Below are 14,296 nucleotides of genomic sequence, written 5' to 3'. Positions count from 1 at the left end.
GGAGCAGCAGAGGGCCTATGACACTACCTTGCGGAATGCCATATATCCCTTCTGTTCTACTCGATGATTTACCGTCTATCACTAAGAACTGTGACCTCTCTGAGAGGAAATCACAAATCCGGTCACGCAACTGAGACGATACTCCGTATGCACGCAATTTGATTAATAGTCTGATTAATATGGAATCGATCTGATATCCCTTGTCGGCAGCACTCATTACTTCATGGGAATAAAGAGCTAGCTGTATTGCACAAGAACAATATTTTCTGAATCCGTATTGGTATGTGTCAATAAGACATTTTCTTCAAGGTGATTCACAATGTTCGAGTACAGTATATGCTCCAGAATCCTACTGCAAATTGAGGTCAGTGATATGGATCTGTAATTCAATGGGTTACTCCTATTTCCTTTCTCGAATATTGACGTGACCTTTGCTACTTTCCAGTCTTTAGGAACAGACCTTTCGTCAAGTGAGCGGTTGTATATGATTGCTACGAAAGGCACTATTGTGTCTGCATACTCTGAGAGGAACCTGATTGGTATACCATCTGGACCAGAAGACTTACTTTTCTTAAGTGATTCGAGTTTTTTCGCAACACCTAAGATATCTACTTTCATGTCACTCATGTTAACAGCTGTTCTGGTTTCAAATTCTGGAATATTTACTTCATCTTCTTTCATGAAGGAATTACGGAAAATTGTATTTAGTAACTCTGCTTTAGTGGCACCATCATCGGTAACATTTCCATCGCTATCGTGCAGTGGCGGTATTGACTGTTTTTTGCCACTGGTGTACTTTACATACGACCAGAATCTCTTTGGGTTTTCTACCATATTTTGAGACAATATTTCATTGTGGAAACTATTAAGAGCAACTCACTGTGACGTCTGCACTAAATTTCGAGCTTCCGTGAAACTTAGCCAGTCTTGGGGATTTCGCGTTCTTCTGATAACTTATGTGGTATGAATCTATCTATTGCTGTCGATACTGTATTTTTGATTTTGAGCCATACTTACATAATTTGAGCCACACTTACAGAATTAGCTTGGAAGGAATGGAGACACTCTCTTAGGAGAGCATCAAGCGAATTTTTATCTGCTGTTTTAAATAGATATATTTTGCGATTATTTTTTGTGGTTTTGGTTGATATGGTTTTGAGTCTCGCTACAATGACCTTGTGTTCACTAATCCCTGTATCCGTCATGATGCTCTCTATTAGATCAGGATTATTTGTGGCTAAGAGGTCTAGTGTATTTTCGCAACCATTTACAATTCATGTGGGCTCATGAACTAACTGTTCAAAGTAATTCTCAGAGAAAGCATTTAGTACAATTTCGGAAGATGTTTTCTGTCTACCACTGGCTTTGAACATGTATTTTTGCCAAAAAATCGAGGGTAGATTGAAGTCTCCACCAATTATAACTATGAGTGGGGTCATCATCATCATCATCATCATCATCATCATCATCATGTTATCTGCTATATTAGCAGATTCTTAAACTCTCCATTTTCTGCGATCCATTGCTTCCTTCTTAAGGCTGCTGTATGTTGTACCGTCCATCATGTCATCCAGTATCTGGAATCTCTTCCTTCCTCACTTCCTTTTCCCTTCTACATAACCTTCTAAAACTGTTTTTATCAGTCCGTCATTCTTTCTTAATATAAGCCCAATCCAATTTCTTTTTCTTCTCTTTATTACATGTAGTAACTGTCTTTTCTCTCCCACTCTTCCCAGTACCTCTTCATTTTTTACTCTGTCCATCCAACTTATTCTTTCCATCCTCTGCCATGTCCAGATCTCAAAAGCCTCCAGCCTGTCTCTGCCTTTCTTCCTCATAGTCCATGTTTCAGTGTGGTACTTATTTGTAATGAGATTCAAGTTTTCTTTGAAGTGTTCAGCTATTATATCATCTGAGTCGGGGGGTCGGTGGAAGGAGCTAATTATTATTTTGATACGGCTGTCGAGTATAACCTCTACCCATAGTAATTCACAGGAACTATCTATTTGAACTTCACTACAAGATAAACTACTAACAACAGGCACAAACACACCACCACCTACTGTATTTAATCTATCCTTTCTGAACACGGTTTGCGCCTCTGTAAAAATTTCAGCAGAATTTATCTCTGGCTTTAGCCAGCTTTCTGTGCCTATAACAATTTCAGCTTCAGTGCTTTCTATCCGCACTTGAAGCTCTGGTACTTTTCCAACACAGCTACGACAATTAACAACTACAATACCGCCTGTTGCTTAGTCGATTCTCGTCGTTTCTTTGCCCTGTCCCCTTTGAGACTGGAGCCCTTTTTGATCTTTCCCATGACTGTCTAACCAAAGAAACTGCCTAGTTCACACCACACAGCAACTTTTACCCATGTAGCTGCCTCCTGTGTGTAGTGGACACCTGACCTATTTAGCGGAACCCGAAACCCCACCACCATATGGCGCAAGTCGAGGAATCTGGACTACATACCTTTGAATGCACAACCTGGGATCAGCAAGTGTACACGGTGGGGTTTCTGGCGAATACTGAACACCTGTGCATTTCTTATCAAGTTGTGCTACAGTCCATCAGATTCCTCAGAATAGTTTTTCATGTTACCAGCTACTATACTTAATTTAAGTCTAAATATGATACTGAAACAAAATATACTTTTAAACCGATTCATTTTGAACCCATTAACTCAACTGTAATGCCAACAACAAATCCCCAGAACACACCATCCTGCAGCTATCACATGTTATCACAGGATCAAAATCCAAATACCAAATAGTACAGGTTTGTCACTTACCCATGTCGAGGGGTTTTCGGAATGCTGGGTTGGAGAGATCGATGCTCAGCTTCTTAGAGGTGCCACTCCTACTTGTGGATGGTACAGGGGAGCCAGAATATTTCACCTTCTGCTTGCCTTTACTGGATGGAACATTCAGATGTGATGCTGGTGGTGACAGTACATCCTTCCCACTGTCATAGTGCCCAAACACACTGCTGCTGTTGCTGTCATCATCGTGGGAATACGTCCGTGCTGGATCATATTCTGTGGACATTATGTGTGTAGAGCTTTCACAATGATATGTAAAATTTCATGAGCTGTATAATGACAAAATGATACACTATGAAAAGTAGTACATATAGTTCAAAAAATAAAGTTAAGTCTTCATTTTACATGTGCCTGTATTTGATGATGAGAGCCAATTACACCAAAGATGAAAGAAGCACCTCTGAGAGAGAAAACTGAAATAGGTTTAGAGCTTCACACGCTATCTACGTTACACGGCATTAAAGACAGAATACACACTGGACTGAACAAAGAAAACAACTTAGCCACGGCCTTGTCTAAGAAGCCATTCTGGCACATAACTGAAGTCTTTTGTGGAAAGCTTGCCAATCTTAAAAAGGTGGAGGGGTAATAACAGAGCCAGTTCACTCATTAGCATACACTTACTGAAACTACTACATACAGTTTGTTCAAAATTTGCTTTAGGACTGACAGCTGCAAAAGAAGCAGTGGGGGTGAGGACCATGAGGAAGGCACAGCAAGCTTAGGGCTCATAAGAACGAGAACAGCCGCTACCCGCAGTTGCCAGACCTTTTTATTTCTTATATTGGCAAGGTTAGTATTGTATCCTTTATTATTACTGTTGTTAGTTCAATGACAGTGGACAATGTCAGAAGGAAGTCGTGTGTGTGTGTTGCATGTTTACAATGTCAACAGTTTCTCTTGATAATACTCCCAATCATTGTGATGTTGTTGACAAGATGTCTAACATGGCAAAACAAAAGAAGGTAATGGGCTGATTGGCTTGAGCACTGAAATATCAAAGTGATACATTTTAAAAGGTTGAAGAAAGATTTGAGTTTACCACACTGTCAACATCGAGGTCAGTAGAGATAGAAGAAAGTGGAGCTTACAGACCTGATGTCTGTCCATAAACCACAGTTCCCTGTACACAAAATCAGAAAGCTGGAAAAAACATATGGTGTACAGTTACACAGCTGTCACTCACATTTTAATTTGATAAAATTTATATGTATGCAAATTAAAGATTACATTTGCAACAGTTACAGCAATTATAATAATAATTTCTGTGGTCTCAGCATATCTTTCCAGTAACTAATTCCTTTTCGCTGCTCCCTTGTCTTCCTTATCACCCAACTTCCACGCTCACCTGGTGCAGGTGCCCTACAATCAGTCTTTCCTTCTCATCCCATCCAGTAAGTCTTCCCTGACCTAAGGTTCTGGGCGATTTTTTTTTTTAACTCTCCCCATTTCCTCACCAGTACTTTTCCTTCATCCCTCTTCCTTTCCTTTCTGTGCAGTCAAGGAGAGCAACGGGCTCTGAAAGCTTGTGCAAATATCTTTCACATGCTATCTCCTGCTGTCACTCGGTGAGCAAATTTTTTATACATTCATATAATATTACTTTTCCAAGCACTGATTATTTTCTTTGATACAACAAAAACCTGTCATTTCACAACACACTTTTGCACTATAATGTTCTGTCAGGAAAATTTTTGTGTTATGCTCTCTAACATTTAATACTTACACCTTAACCTCTTTGTGAACTCATCATCGATCTTAATAACGTGGGATATGATAACGAAATGGAAAGTGATCATCATCTTGATTCTGTTACCAGCTGGTAGTGTGTGGAGTGACTGATGTCGAGAAATTCATGAACAGAGTAGAACTACGTTTCTACATTATGAAATAACCTCTTTACAAGAATGTATAAGTAAAACAGCATTCTACCCTTTGGATAAACAAAATGATGCTGCACTGCTGTTAAGAGACTAGCTTTGTATTCAAGACGATACAGGATAGAATCTGCATTCAACCATCATGATTTATGTTTTCTGCTGTTTCCTTATATTACTTCAGGCAAATGCCAGGATAGTTTCTACCATAAGGCCACAGTCAATTACCTGTCCAACACCTGTCGAACTAGACCTGTAAGTATGTAAATGACTGTATATTCGAGGGATGCAACTTTAATAGTGGCATCTATTTATTTACAACTTATACAAAGTAGATACACGCTTCAACGTTTTACTGTCTTTCAATGTAGTCACCAGGATCGTGTATAACGGTAATTACAGTGATGTGCCCTATTACAGTTCCAACCCACACATAAATCACTTTTTTGTTCTTAATCTGTAATACTGTTGAATGTTCAGTATCACTGTAAAAGTGATCCACAGAAAAATACTACTACTACTACTACTACTACTAATTAATTAATTAATTAGAACAAAGGCAACTTTCAAAAATATTGCACTGCACTGTAAAAGTGATCCCCAGAAAAATACTACTACTACTACTAATTAATTAGAACAAAGGCAACTTTCAAAAATATTGCACTGCACTGAACGCTGCTGTAGCCCCGAGGTATTAATGGACACAATGGCTTAAAAAAAAAAAAAAAAAGGGGAGAGAGAGAGAGAGAGAGAGAGAGAGAGAGAGAGATTAATGGAAAATTGTTAGTTACACATTTGGAAACTCAACCACATAGTAATAATTTTTTTAGAAACCCTAATAATTCATTAAGTTTCTGTATCTCCTTCCTTGCAACTGGAGGTCCATGGGACTTTGGCCGTTCACTTATGTAAGATGACATCGTAAGGATGGCTGTAGATGTTTCATTTTCTTAAGCAATTATCCATCAAGTCTTGTGCCTCCACTTCACCACTCCACTTAATATAAAGATGTAGAGTTACGCAACAGTGGAGCATTTACTTTTGCACATTTGACTGAGCACTGACGTATTTGAAGGCGACAGTACATGGTACCATATGTGCACAAATGAATTGAAATTAATGCAACATATCACAAAATTAGTCACTCACATGAAATGATTCTTGCTACTTCCTGGGATACAATTTCCATGCAATTCTTCTGGATTGAACATCATGCTGTGTACCAGGATGTGGTGTACAACACAGAAGAATTTTATAGGAACTAACTCTGGATACAATACTATCTCGATTATATAAAATTATATACAAGAACTTGATCCCCTTCTAGCAGCAGTTCATTGCAGGTCAGAGGCTGGTAATTTATGCTAATCATTTGAATTCAGTCCATGACAATTTATTGAAGAACTATGGGACAAATTTTATGCTCAAAACGATGACATTTTCTGAGATCAAAAACTACCCTTAGGAATCACTGTAGAGTCTGCAAGCTGTGATTCTATGAAAACTTAGCTCAATCTGTCTGTTATTCACAAAGCAGTATATACACTGGTGTCCAAAATTAAAGCAACATACTGCTGTTTCCCTTCCTGTGTCTAGGTCACAATATAATCACACAAACTATCAAACAGATGTCCTGAAGATCATGTTCTGCACGAAGATGGATTTTCAGCCAATGGATTACCATGACAACGATGACGTCAGGGTACCTACGAAACGAGATAGTGTCACTGGGTAGCCCCACATTCACAATTGCTGTGTACACGGTCATACACAGTGCAGTGTGGCAGAGAGAAGATGCCTACCAGACACTGCGGTGGACGGCCATAAAAAGAAAGGAAGCAGCACACTAGCAAACTGATTTGGCCCAGTAGCTTAATGTGAATCATTCGGTTGTTTCTTGAATGTGGTAACAGTTTGTAGAGACCGAAAATGTATCTCAAAGACCACGGCAGAGCCCATTACGTGTGACTTCAGAAGTGAGGACCATTATTTGGCTGTAAGGGCATGACATTACTGCCTTAATACTGCACCGCAACTGTCATGTGAGCTCGCAGCATCCACTGGATGTGTTGTATTGAGGCAAAAGGTGTGGAGGAGGCTTCGACAGAGACATGCTCTGTGTCTTACCTCTGATACATCTTCACAGAAGGGGACTTCTACGGTGGAGTCATCTACATGCCACCTGGACAGTTGGACAGTGGTACAATGTTATTTTCACAGATGAGTCCTGATTTAGTCTGGAGAGCGATTCTCGATGGATTCACATCTGGAGGGAACATTGACCACAACTTCTGGGCACAAACACTGTGGAAAGAGACCTATCGAGGAGGTGTGGACAGGGATTATGTTTCTCACTCAAACCCCTCTTCATGAAACTGTACAGATGAATCTGAAAGGTTTAACTGCTGCCAGGTATCTTGAGGAGATCTTGGGACCTCATTTGCAGTTGTTGCGAGGTGCTGTGGGCCCAGACGTCATATTGATGGACGATAATGCTCGAGCTCATATGGCACGGGCAGTTGATGTTTTCTTGGAAACGGAAGATATTGCATGCGTGGCCTGCTCGCTCTCCAGATTTGAATCCCATAGCTCTCCAGATTTGAATCACATAGAGCATGTCTGGGATGCACTAGGGAGATGGCTTGCATCACATCAGCATCCACCAGTCAGTCTCCAAGACTGCAAACAGCTCTGCAGGAAGAATAGACATTACTGCCTCAACATGAAACAGATGACGTAATTCACAGCATGCTCTGTCATTGTCAGGCCTGTACTGCTGCCAGAGGTTGTCACACCACATACTGAGTACATTACCCAGTTGTCAGAATGTGTGTGCAAATTCGTTAAGTTGGAAAAAAACAAAGAACATTTCTGTCTACCATTATGCATGTTGCAGCTGTTTGTATTCTGTATATTTTTTACATTGTTTCTCCTTTACTATCACTGTTTTGTGGCAAAACAAACACAACCTAGCAAGATTTCCTTTAGTTGCTTTAATTTTGCACAACAGTGCGGCAGACTCAGATTTATTATTATTATTATTATTATTGTATATATGAATGATGTACCAGAAAACTGTAAATGTGCAGAATGGAACTTTGGTCTAACTAACATAAAAACATAAGAATACGTACCACTGTGCATGTGGACACAGAAACATACATTATCCTTTGATTACTCCATTAATTACAACAAAAAATCACAACCAAATTGTGTGTAGTTGGTACGAGCACAGAGTGGATTTTCGACATCTATGTGATTAATTGGCTATTCACAATAAAGTGCCTGGAAGACGGTTCAATGAACCACCTTCAAGTTGTCTCTCTACTGTTCAATTCTCGAACAGCACGCGGGAAAAACGAGCACTTAAATTTTTCCGTGCGAGCCCTGATTTCTCTTATTTTATCGTGATGATCATTTCTCCCTATGTAGGTGAGTGCCAACAGAATGTTTTTGCAATCGATGGAGAAAACTGATGATTGAAATTTCCTGAGAAGATTCCATCGCAACGAAAAATGCCTTTGTTTTAATGACTGCCACTCAAATTCAAGTATCATGTCTGTGGCACTATCTCCACAAAACGAGCTGCCCTTCTTTAAACTTTTTCGATATCATCTGTCAGTCCCACCTGATGCAGATCCCAAACCGCACAGCCATACTCCAGAAAAGGGCAGACAAGTGTGATGTAAGGAGTCTCTTTAGTAGACCTGTTGCACCTTTTAAGTGTTCTGCCAATGAATCACAGTCTTTGGTTTGCTCTACCCACAACATTATCTATGTGATCGTTCCAATTTAGGCTATTTGTAATTGTAATCCCTAAGTGTTTAGTTGAATTTACAGCCTTAAGATTTGTGAGACTTATCGTGTAATCAAAATTTAGCAGATTCCTTTTAGTGCTCATGCGAATAACTTCACACTTTTCTTTATTCAGGGTTAATTGCCACTTTTCACACCATACAGATATGTTATCTAAATCATTTTGCAATTCGTTTTGGCCAGCTGATGACTTTACAAGACAGTAAATGACAGCATCATATGCAAACAACCTAAGAGGACTACTCACATTGTCTCCTATGTCGTTAATATAGATCAGGAACAATAGAGGGCCTATAACACTTCCTTGGGGAACACCGGATATTACTTGTTTTAGTCAATGACTTTCTGTCTAATACTACAAACTGTGACCTTCAGTTAAGGCAAAAAATCTATACAAATGTGTAAAAAGCCAACTGCCTGATTAAGATTTACTGGAAACAAATGTAAGCTAGCAAAATGTTCCTTAAACCAATTCAACAACACAAACTATTACTGTTTATTCCATTTCTCTCTCCATATCCTAAAAACTATTTCTCAATTCCATTACTCTCAAAATTAGAACTACAATGTGTCATTCAGTGACATAATGCGTAATTCGATTAAAAATGTGATAAAACCCCAACTCGTTTAATTAACTTGTAGCTGTACCTCTTAATGAACAGTTGAGCATTTTCCTCAAGCTGCTGATGTACACCAGTTTCGTGCCACAAAATGGAGCCTTACAGCTACAAAATCGATTGCAATCACATTGTAAATAAAAAAAGTACAGCAATGTGGATGTAGAAATAAGATGGGAAAAAATAGCATCTGATATCCCCAGCATCTTCCGCCACTATGGGAGCTACAGATTTGGGGGAGAGCTGCATACTTCGTCTCAAGTTTTCTGTCAGGAGTAGATCACAGACTTGCAAAGGAATCGACAGTGGCTCTAAAAACTTCCTAGACTAATGAAACAGTAATTTAACATTTATTTTCATTTTTCCTACTGTGATTACTGAGTCCAGAGTGCAGGAACAAGTTAGCCTTTGTGCCACATAATGCATTATAAGTGCCAATTATCACAAAAAGTTTACTGGATCAACAATTATTCTGATACTTTATGTCACAAATTTATAAAATGATACACTGTGTGTCAACAAACCAACATTAAGGCAATGTAATTGCCTTTGCCCGGTAGAGTGAACTGAAGTCTTAGCCAAGGTGGCAGTGCTGGGGGAGGAGGCAGCAACAATGCACACTCCAGCACTCTCAAAAGTCAAGTATTGTCACACACTACACATCTCCATGGCAATATGCTATGTACCATGACAAACCTAGACCAGAACTTATATGACAATACATCTCGAACACTGTAATTGGAACACTTGGAATGTGTACAAGATTAGTTTACATACTACCATTTAAAATAGCATCGATTTTCAGATTAGCAAGACAGCCCAGCATTTAAGGTATCAGACTGACACACAGTATGTCTTGGGTTCGACGCAAGTCGCGTGAATTTTGTTTTTCACAGGATCAAAATTAGTTGGTATATAAGACTGAATATATGAGAGACACTGATTTATGTCTGCTAAATTAACATCCATTTTCTTTTCATATTTACGTAAATTAAATGTCACTGTGGCAAGATATGTTTCATACAACGTTCATGCTGAAAGAACAATTTTACTTTACATATTTACTATCTATTTTGTAACCAATACATGAAAGGCGGCCATCACCCACTGACTGCTGTGAAAGTAGCACAAGAATAAAGAAAAAGGGAGAAAAAATTACTGCATTACACAAGGATCAAACACACGCTCCAGCATACTAGCCTGGAACTTTACACACTATACTACCACAATGTTCCTCAAGATATGCCATTGTTATTACCGATATGTAAATTCATCTTGTCCAATTCCAATTCCCTGGGATAATACATCCCAAATGGCTCACCAACACAATATAGCTGGCACCTACAACCACATCATCATTTAACCCATTCTCCGATTCCAACCTTGTACCCCGCGCCCTTTATCCATTTTTATTTGCTAGCCCTGAACCCCAGATCTGTATGACTTAACCTGTGAAGTTCCCGTAAAGTTTGATATTTCATGAATTGCCCATAATATCAAAGAATGTGCTGCATAGTAACATATTTATCGTCTTCAATGGTACATTTATTGCGTGCATTTTTGTGGTAAATACTTCACATGAGGCACTGAGAATCATAAGGCTCCAAAGCAGAAACACAAACAGATGTTTGTCAAAATCAAATATGAAGACAAACCGTCAGTCTCGTAGGTCCGACTTGTTTTTTAACCAAGTACCAACATCCTGTATTTCCTATGAAAAAATAATCTAGCATCTTTGAGCTATGAAATGTTTAGTTAGGATTATATTTATTATTACTGTTAATTCACAAAATGTGCATATATAGCAAAGGTAGTCACAATGAGACTTGTGAGCCACATGCAGCTATTGCATCAGTATAGCGGGGTTCTTGAAATCAAGTGTGACAATAGAAAAATAAATAAAATAAAATTATAAGTACTTATATAAAGCCATGCCCACATTGAATGTGCCACACACAAACGATGTAGGGCAGCATTGAATGGAGCAGTGTTTGTAGGTATGCAGCACTGTTCACTGTGTACGACCATCATTAAAAAAATGGAAAACGAGAAATGCCAACTGAACAGTGCCCCACAGGAATGAGGCATTTCCTCTGATGAACTGACACTGTGTGGAACTTATTTTTTGTTGTTTGCCATCCACACCTGACGTGCTGTGTTACATCAAACCTCTTTTGCTTGTTTTGCACAGCATGGTGCAGCCGATGTAGATGCAGCTCAATACTAAAGGCATCCCTTGCTCCAGCTCACAACTGTGCAAACCTGTGGCTGCTTTTCTCCATGTAGTGACACTGCTGAAGTAAACTTGTGGTTATTGCTGGTGTCGTAACAGCTACAATGTTTTCTAGGAAGTGTAAACCCAAAGAAGGGAACAGAGTGAGAGTAGGACGAGCAATTCCTTTTTGTAGAGGGGAACAGTAAATCGATGTGACACTTGTGTCATGTGACACTGACACAGCACAAGGCAAGTAATCTGAAATGTCATCCAGAGACTAACCACAGTGGCTTCAGCAGAGGCATTCATCTTGGTTCTCAGTTAAGGAAAGCTCAATTTTCATCATGAAAAGAAAAATTTCAAGAACAGAGCAGGGTTATGACCATGTTTACCAGGTAGCAAATTTAACATCTGGAGCTGGCTTCATCTTGGCTTTTTCGAAGGGCAAGTTTGTGAAGGTCAATAATGTACAAGTTGTTTCTATTTAGGTCCCAAAAATAATAAAACCACAAGAACTGGTTGACCAAATGCTTGCTTTTAGAAATACAATAGAGAGGTGAATGCTGTTCTGCTGTTAGTGACGATGTTGTAAGTAACTTGCAAAAAAATGTGTGACTGCTCAGCAGTGAGTCTGGCTCTGGATGATTCTACAGATACCCAAGATGAACTGGAACTTGCCATATTTGTAAGACATTTATTAAATGATTTAAAGGTGGTGAAAGAGCTCATAGACCTTGTTACACTGAAGAGGTTGTACATTACAGAAATTCTGGGTGGTATTTTAGTGAAATATTCACAGCCTACTGGGAAGATTGTATCCCACTGCATTATTCATACAGAATATTTAGCTTCTAAATATTATCAATCTCCACATGTTATGCAGGTGGTACCAAAAATCCTGAGCTAAATTTGCTCAAATGCCAAAACACACCAAACTGTTCAAATCTTTCATACTAGTAATCAGTAATGATGAAGTTCCCGCAATTTAATGAGCCACAGTGGCTTTTAGATAAGGTCTTCTTTACTAATGATGTTCAGCATTTACAAAAACTACACTCATCTTTACAAGGAACCGAAAAACTTATTTCTGATTTACTGCAGTCTGTGTTCAGCTTTCACAAAAATTAAGACTCTCTCGGAAAGACCTTGAGACTAAAACATTTGTTCATTTCATATGCTTGAAGAAAACTACTGAAAGACTCCCTTTCGTTCAGGTGCAAGTACAAGATTGTTTAAGTAAAATGTCTGTCCTTGATGAAGATATAAATGTCAGGTTTAGTGATATGACAGCACTTAAACCTCCATTTTCATTCTTGCAAAGTCCTTTGCTTATTGATGTGTTGGAAGATGGATGTCCCATTTCACCATCAATGATTAAAGATTCAGCAGCTGTATAGTTGGACCTAAAAGGAACTTCAAGAGGACAAGAGGACTGAAGGGCCTGAAACGAAATGGCTATCCAACTGCTGAATTTTCAAATAATGTTCCAGAAGAAAAATATTTGTTAACAAGAGAGAGTGCCTAGTCACTGATCTATATTTTTTGGACCACTCATATGTGTGAATGACTACTCAACACTGAAGTTCATCAAATATAAATATCGAGCTGTTTAGCTGATGAACATTTCTGTGAACTTACGTGAACTGCACTCGCTTCTCTGCCAGATTAAACAGCTCACAACAAAAGTACATTATCAAAGAAGCACATCAAACTGTAACTTCCAATTTCTCATTCTGTAATAAAATAGTTCAATGATGTTATGTTTAAAATAGCACTTCTTCATTGATGTTAATTACTAGTCACTCTGTAAGTTTGCAGTTGCCACAGGTAAGGTAAGTAGCCACCCCTGATGATAGGCTATAGTGCGCGTCATTTATGTTGGCGGCCGAGTTTAGGTTCGTTCTGCGCATCTGACGTCACAAAACACAGTCAGCCAATGAACAGAGAACGACGTTGCCAGATCTCGACTGCAGTGCAGAGCACGGACGAGTGTCTTCAGTTTTTGAAACGTTCAGTCATAAATAAAGTAATAGAACAAATCAATGTCCTGATAGCACACTTTCTTTTATAGAAAGTTTGGAAAAAGCATTCTTTATACTAATTGCTTCATATTCTATTAATTAATTAAACCAAACAAGCAATAAGACTCCTAATTCAGGCAATAGCAAGGAAAGGTGTTCGTACCAATCTCACGAACCGCTTTTTCGCAATAAAGAACAGCGGTAATTGTTTATATCCTATTGTACTTCGACGAAGCTTGAGTAATTCATAGTCATACCAACTGTGTTTGTCAGTATTTTGCGTGACATGTTAGAGTCCTCATGGAGTTATATTGTGAGATGAGTTCCGTTAGCATAACGGTTAGGGTGTCGGACTACTAAGTGAGAGGTTATGGGTTAAGGTGCTGAATATTTTCTTCATTTAAAAACATTATCCAAGTGTCTTACTTCACGAATTTTATTCGTTTGGATGCAATTTTTTGAAAGGTATGGCACATACACAATGGTACTCATGTTCTCTTCCTTGTTTTTGTTCCACAGTCGCAGTTTTACCAATGGTATTGAAATATATTCCTCTTCTGCAACTGTAGAAAGCGACTTATTTAGACCAGACGCGTTTCTCTCTTTTGAAGCATCTTCAGTGGACAGTATTTTGTCTCCTCCATTGCCAAGTCACCTTTCGTAGTTTTGTGCTGCGGTAACACAGTATTCAACGTTTGTGTTGGCTGATCAGTGTTTTAGCAAATAAATGCTGTTTTTGTATGTCACACACAAAAATTATATTTGACATAGCTCAGAGCACTTCACTGATAGACGGGATATTCAAGTCCTAATATTTTTGTAAGTCCACAGTTTTCTTTAATGTATTTTGTCTACTTCCTTTTGATTGATTAAAGTGTTTTAAAATAAAGCCAAACGTGTCCGGTGTAAATAAAACTTTTGTTACAGTC

At 38.7% G+C, this 14,296-nt stretch overlaps 1 protein-coding gene across 2 annotated transcripts in view; it reads right to left on the bottom strand.

Moving 5' to 3' along the window:
- The window catches only part of LOC126425316 (uncharacterized), a 211,491-nt gene that overhangs the window by 144,315 nt on the left and 52,880 nt on the right, over positions 1 to 14,296 (bottom strand). For both annotated transcript variants that reach the window (XM_050088296.1, XM_050088297.1), the window contains exon 4: positions 2,792 to 3,037. In XM_050088296.1, the coding sequence (XP_049944253.1) occupies positions 2,792 to 3,037 (246 nt within the window). The remainder of the gene's footprint in view (positions 1 to 2,791; positions 3,038 to 14,296) is intronic.

This window comes from Schistocerca serialis, chromosome 10 (assembly GCF_023864345.2).
Source record: "Schistocerca serialis cubense isolate TAMUIC-IGC-003099 chromosome 10, iqSchSeri2.2, whole genome shotgun sequence".
Lineage (NCBI taxonomy): Eukaryota > Metazoa > Arthropoda > Insecta > Orthoptera > Acrididae > Schistocerca > Schistocerca serialis.
The sequence above is the reverse complement of the archived record's forward strand: the minus strand, read 5'-3'. Positions and strand labels throughout refer to the sequence as shown.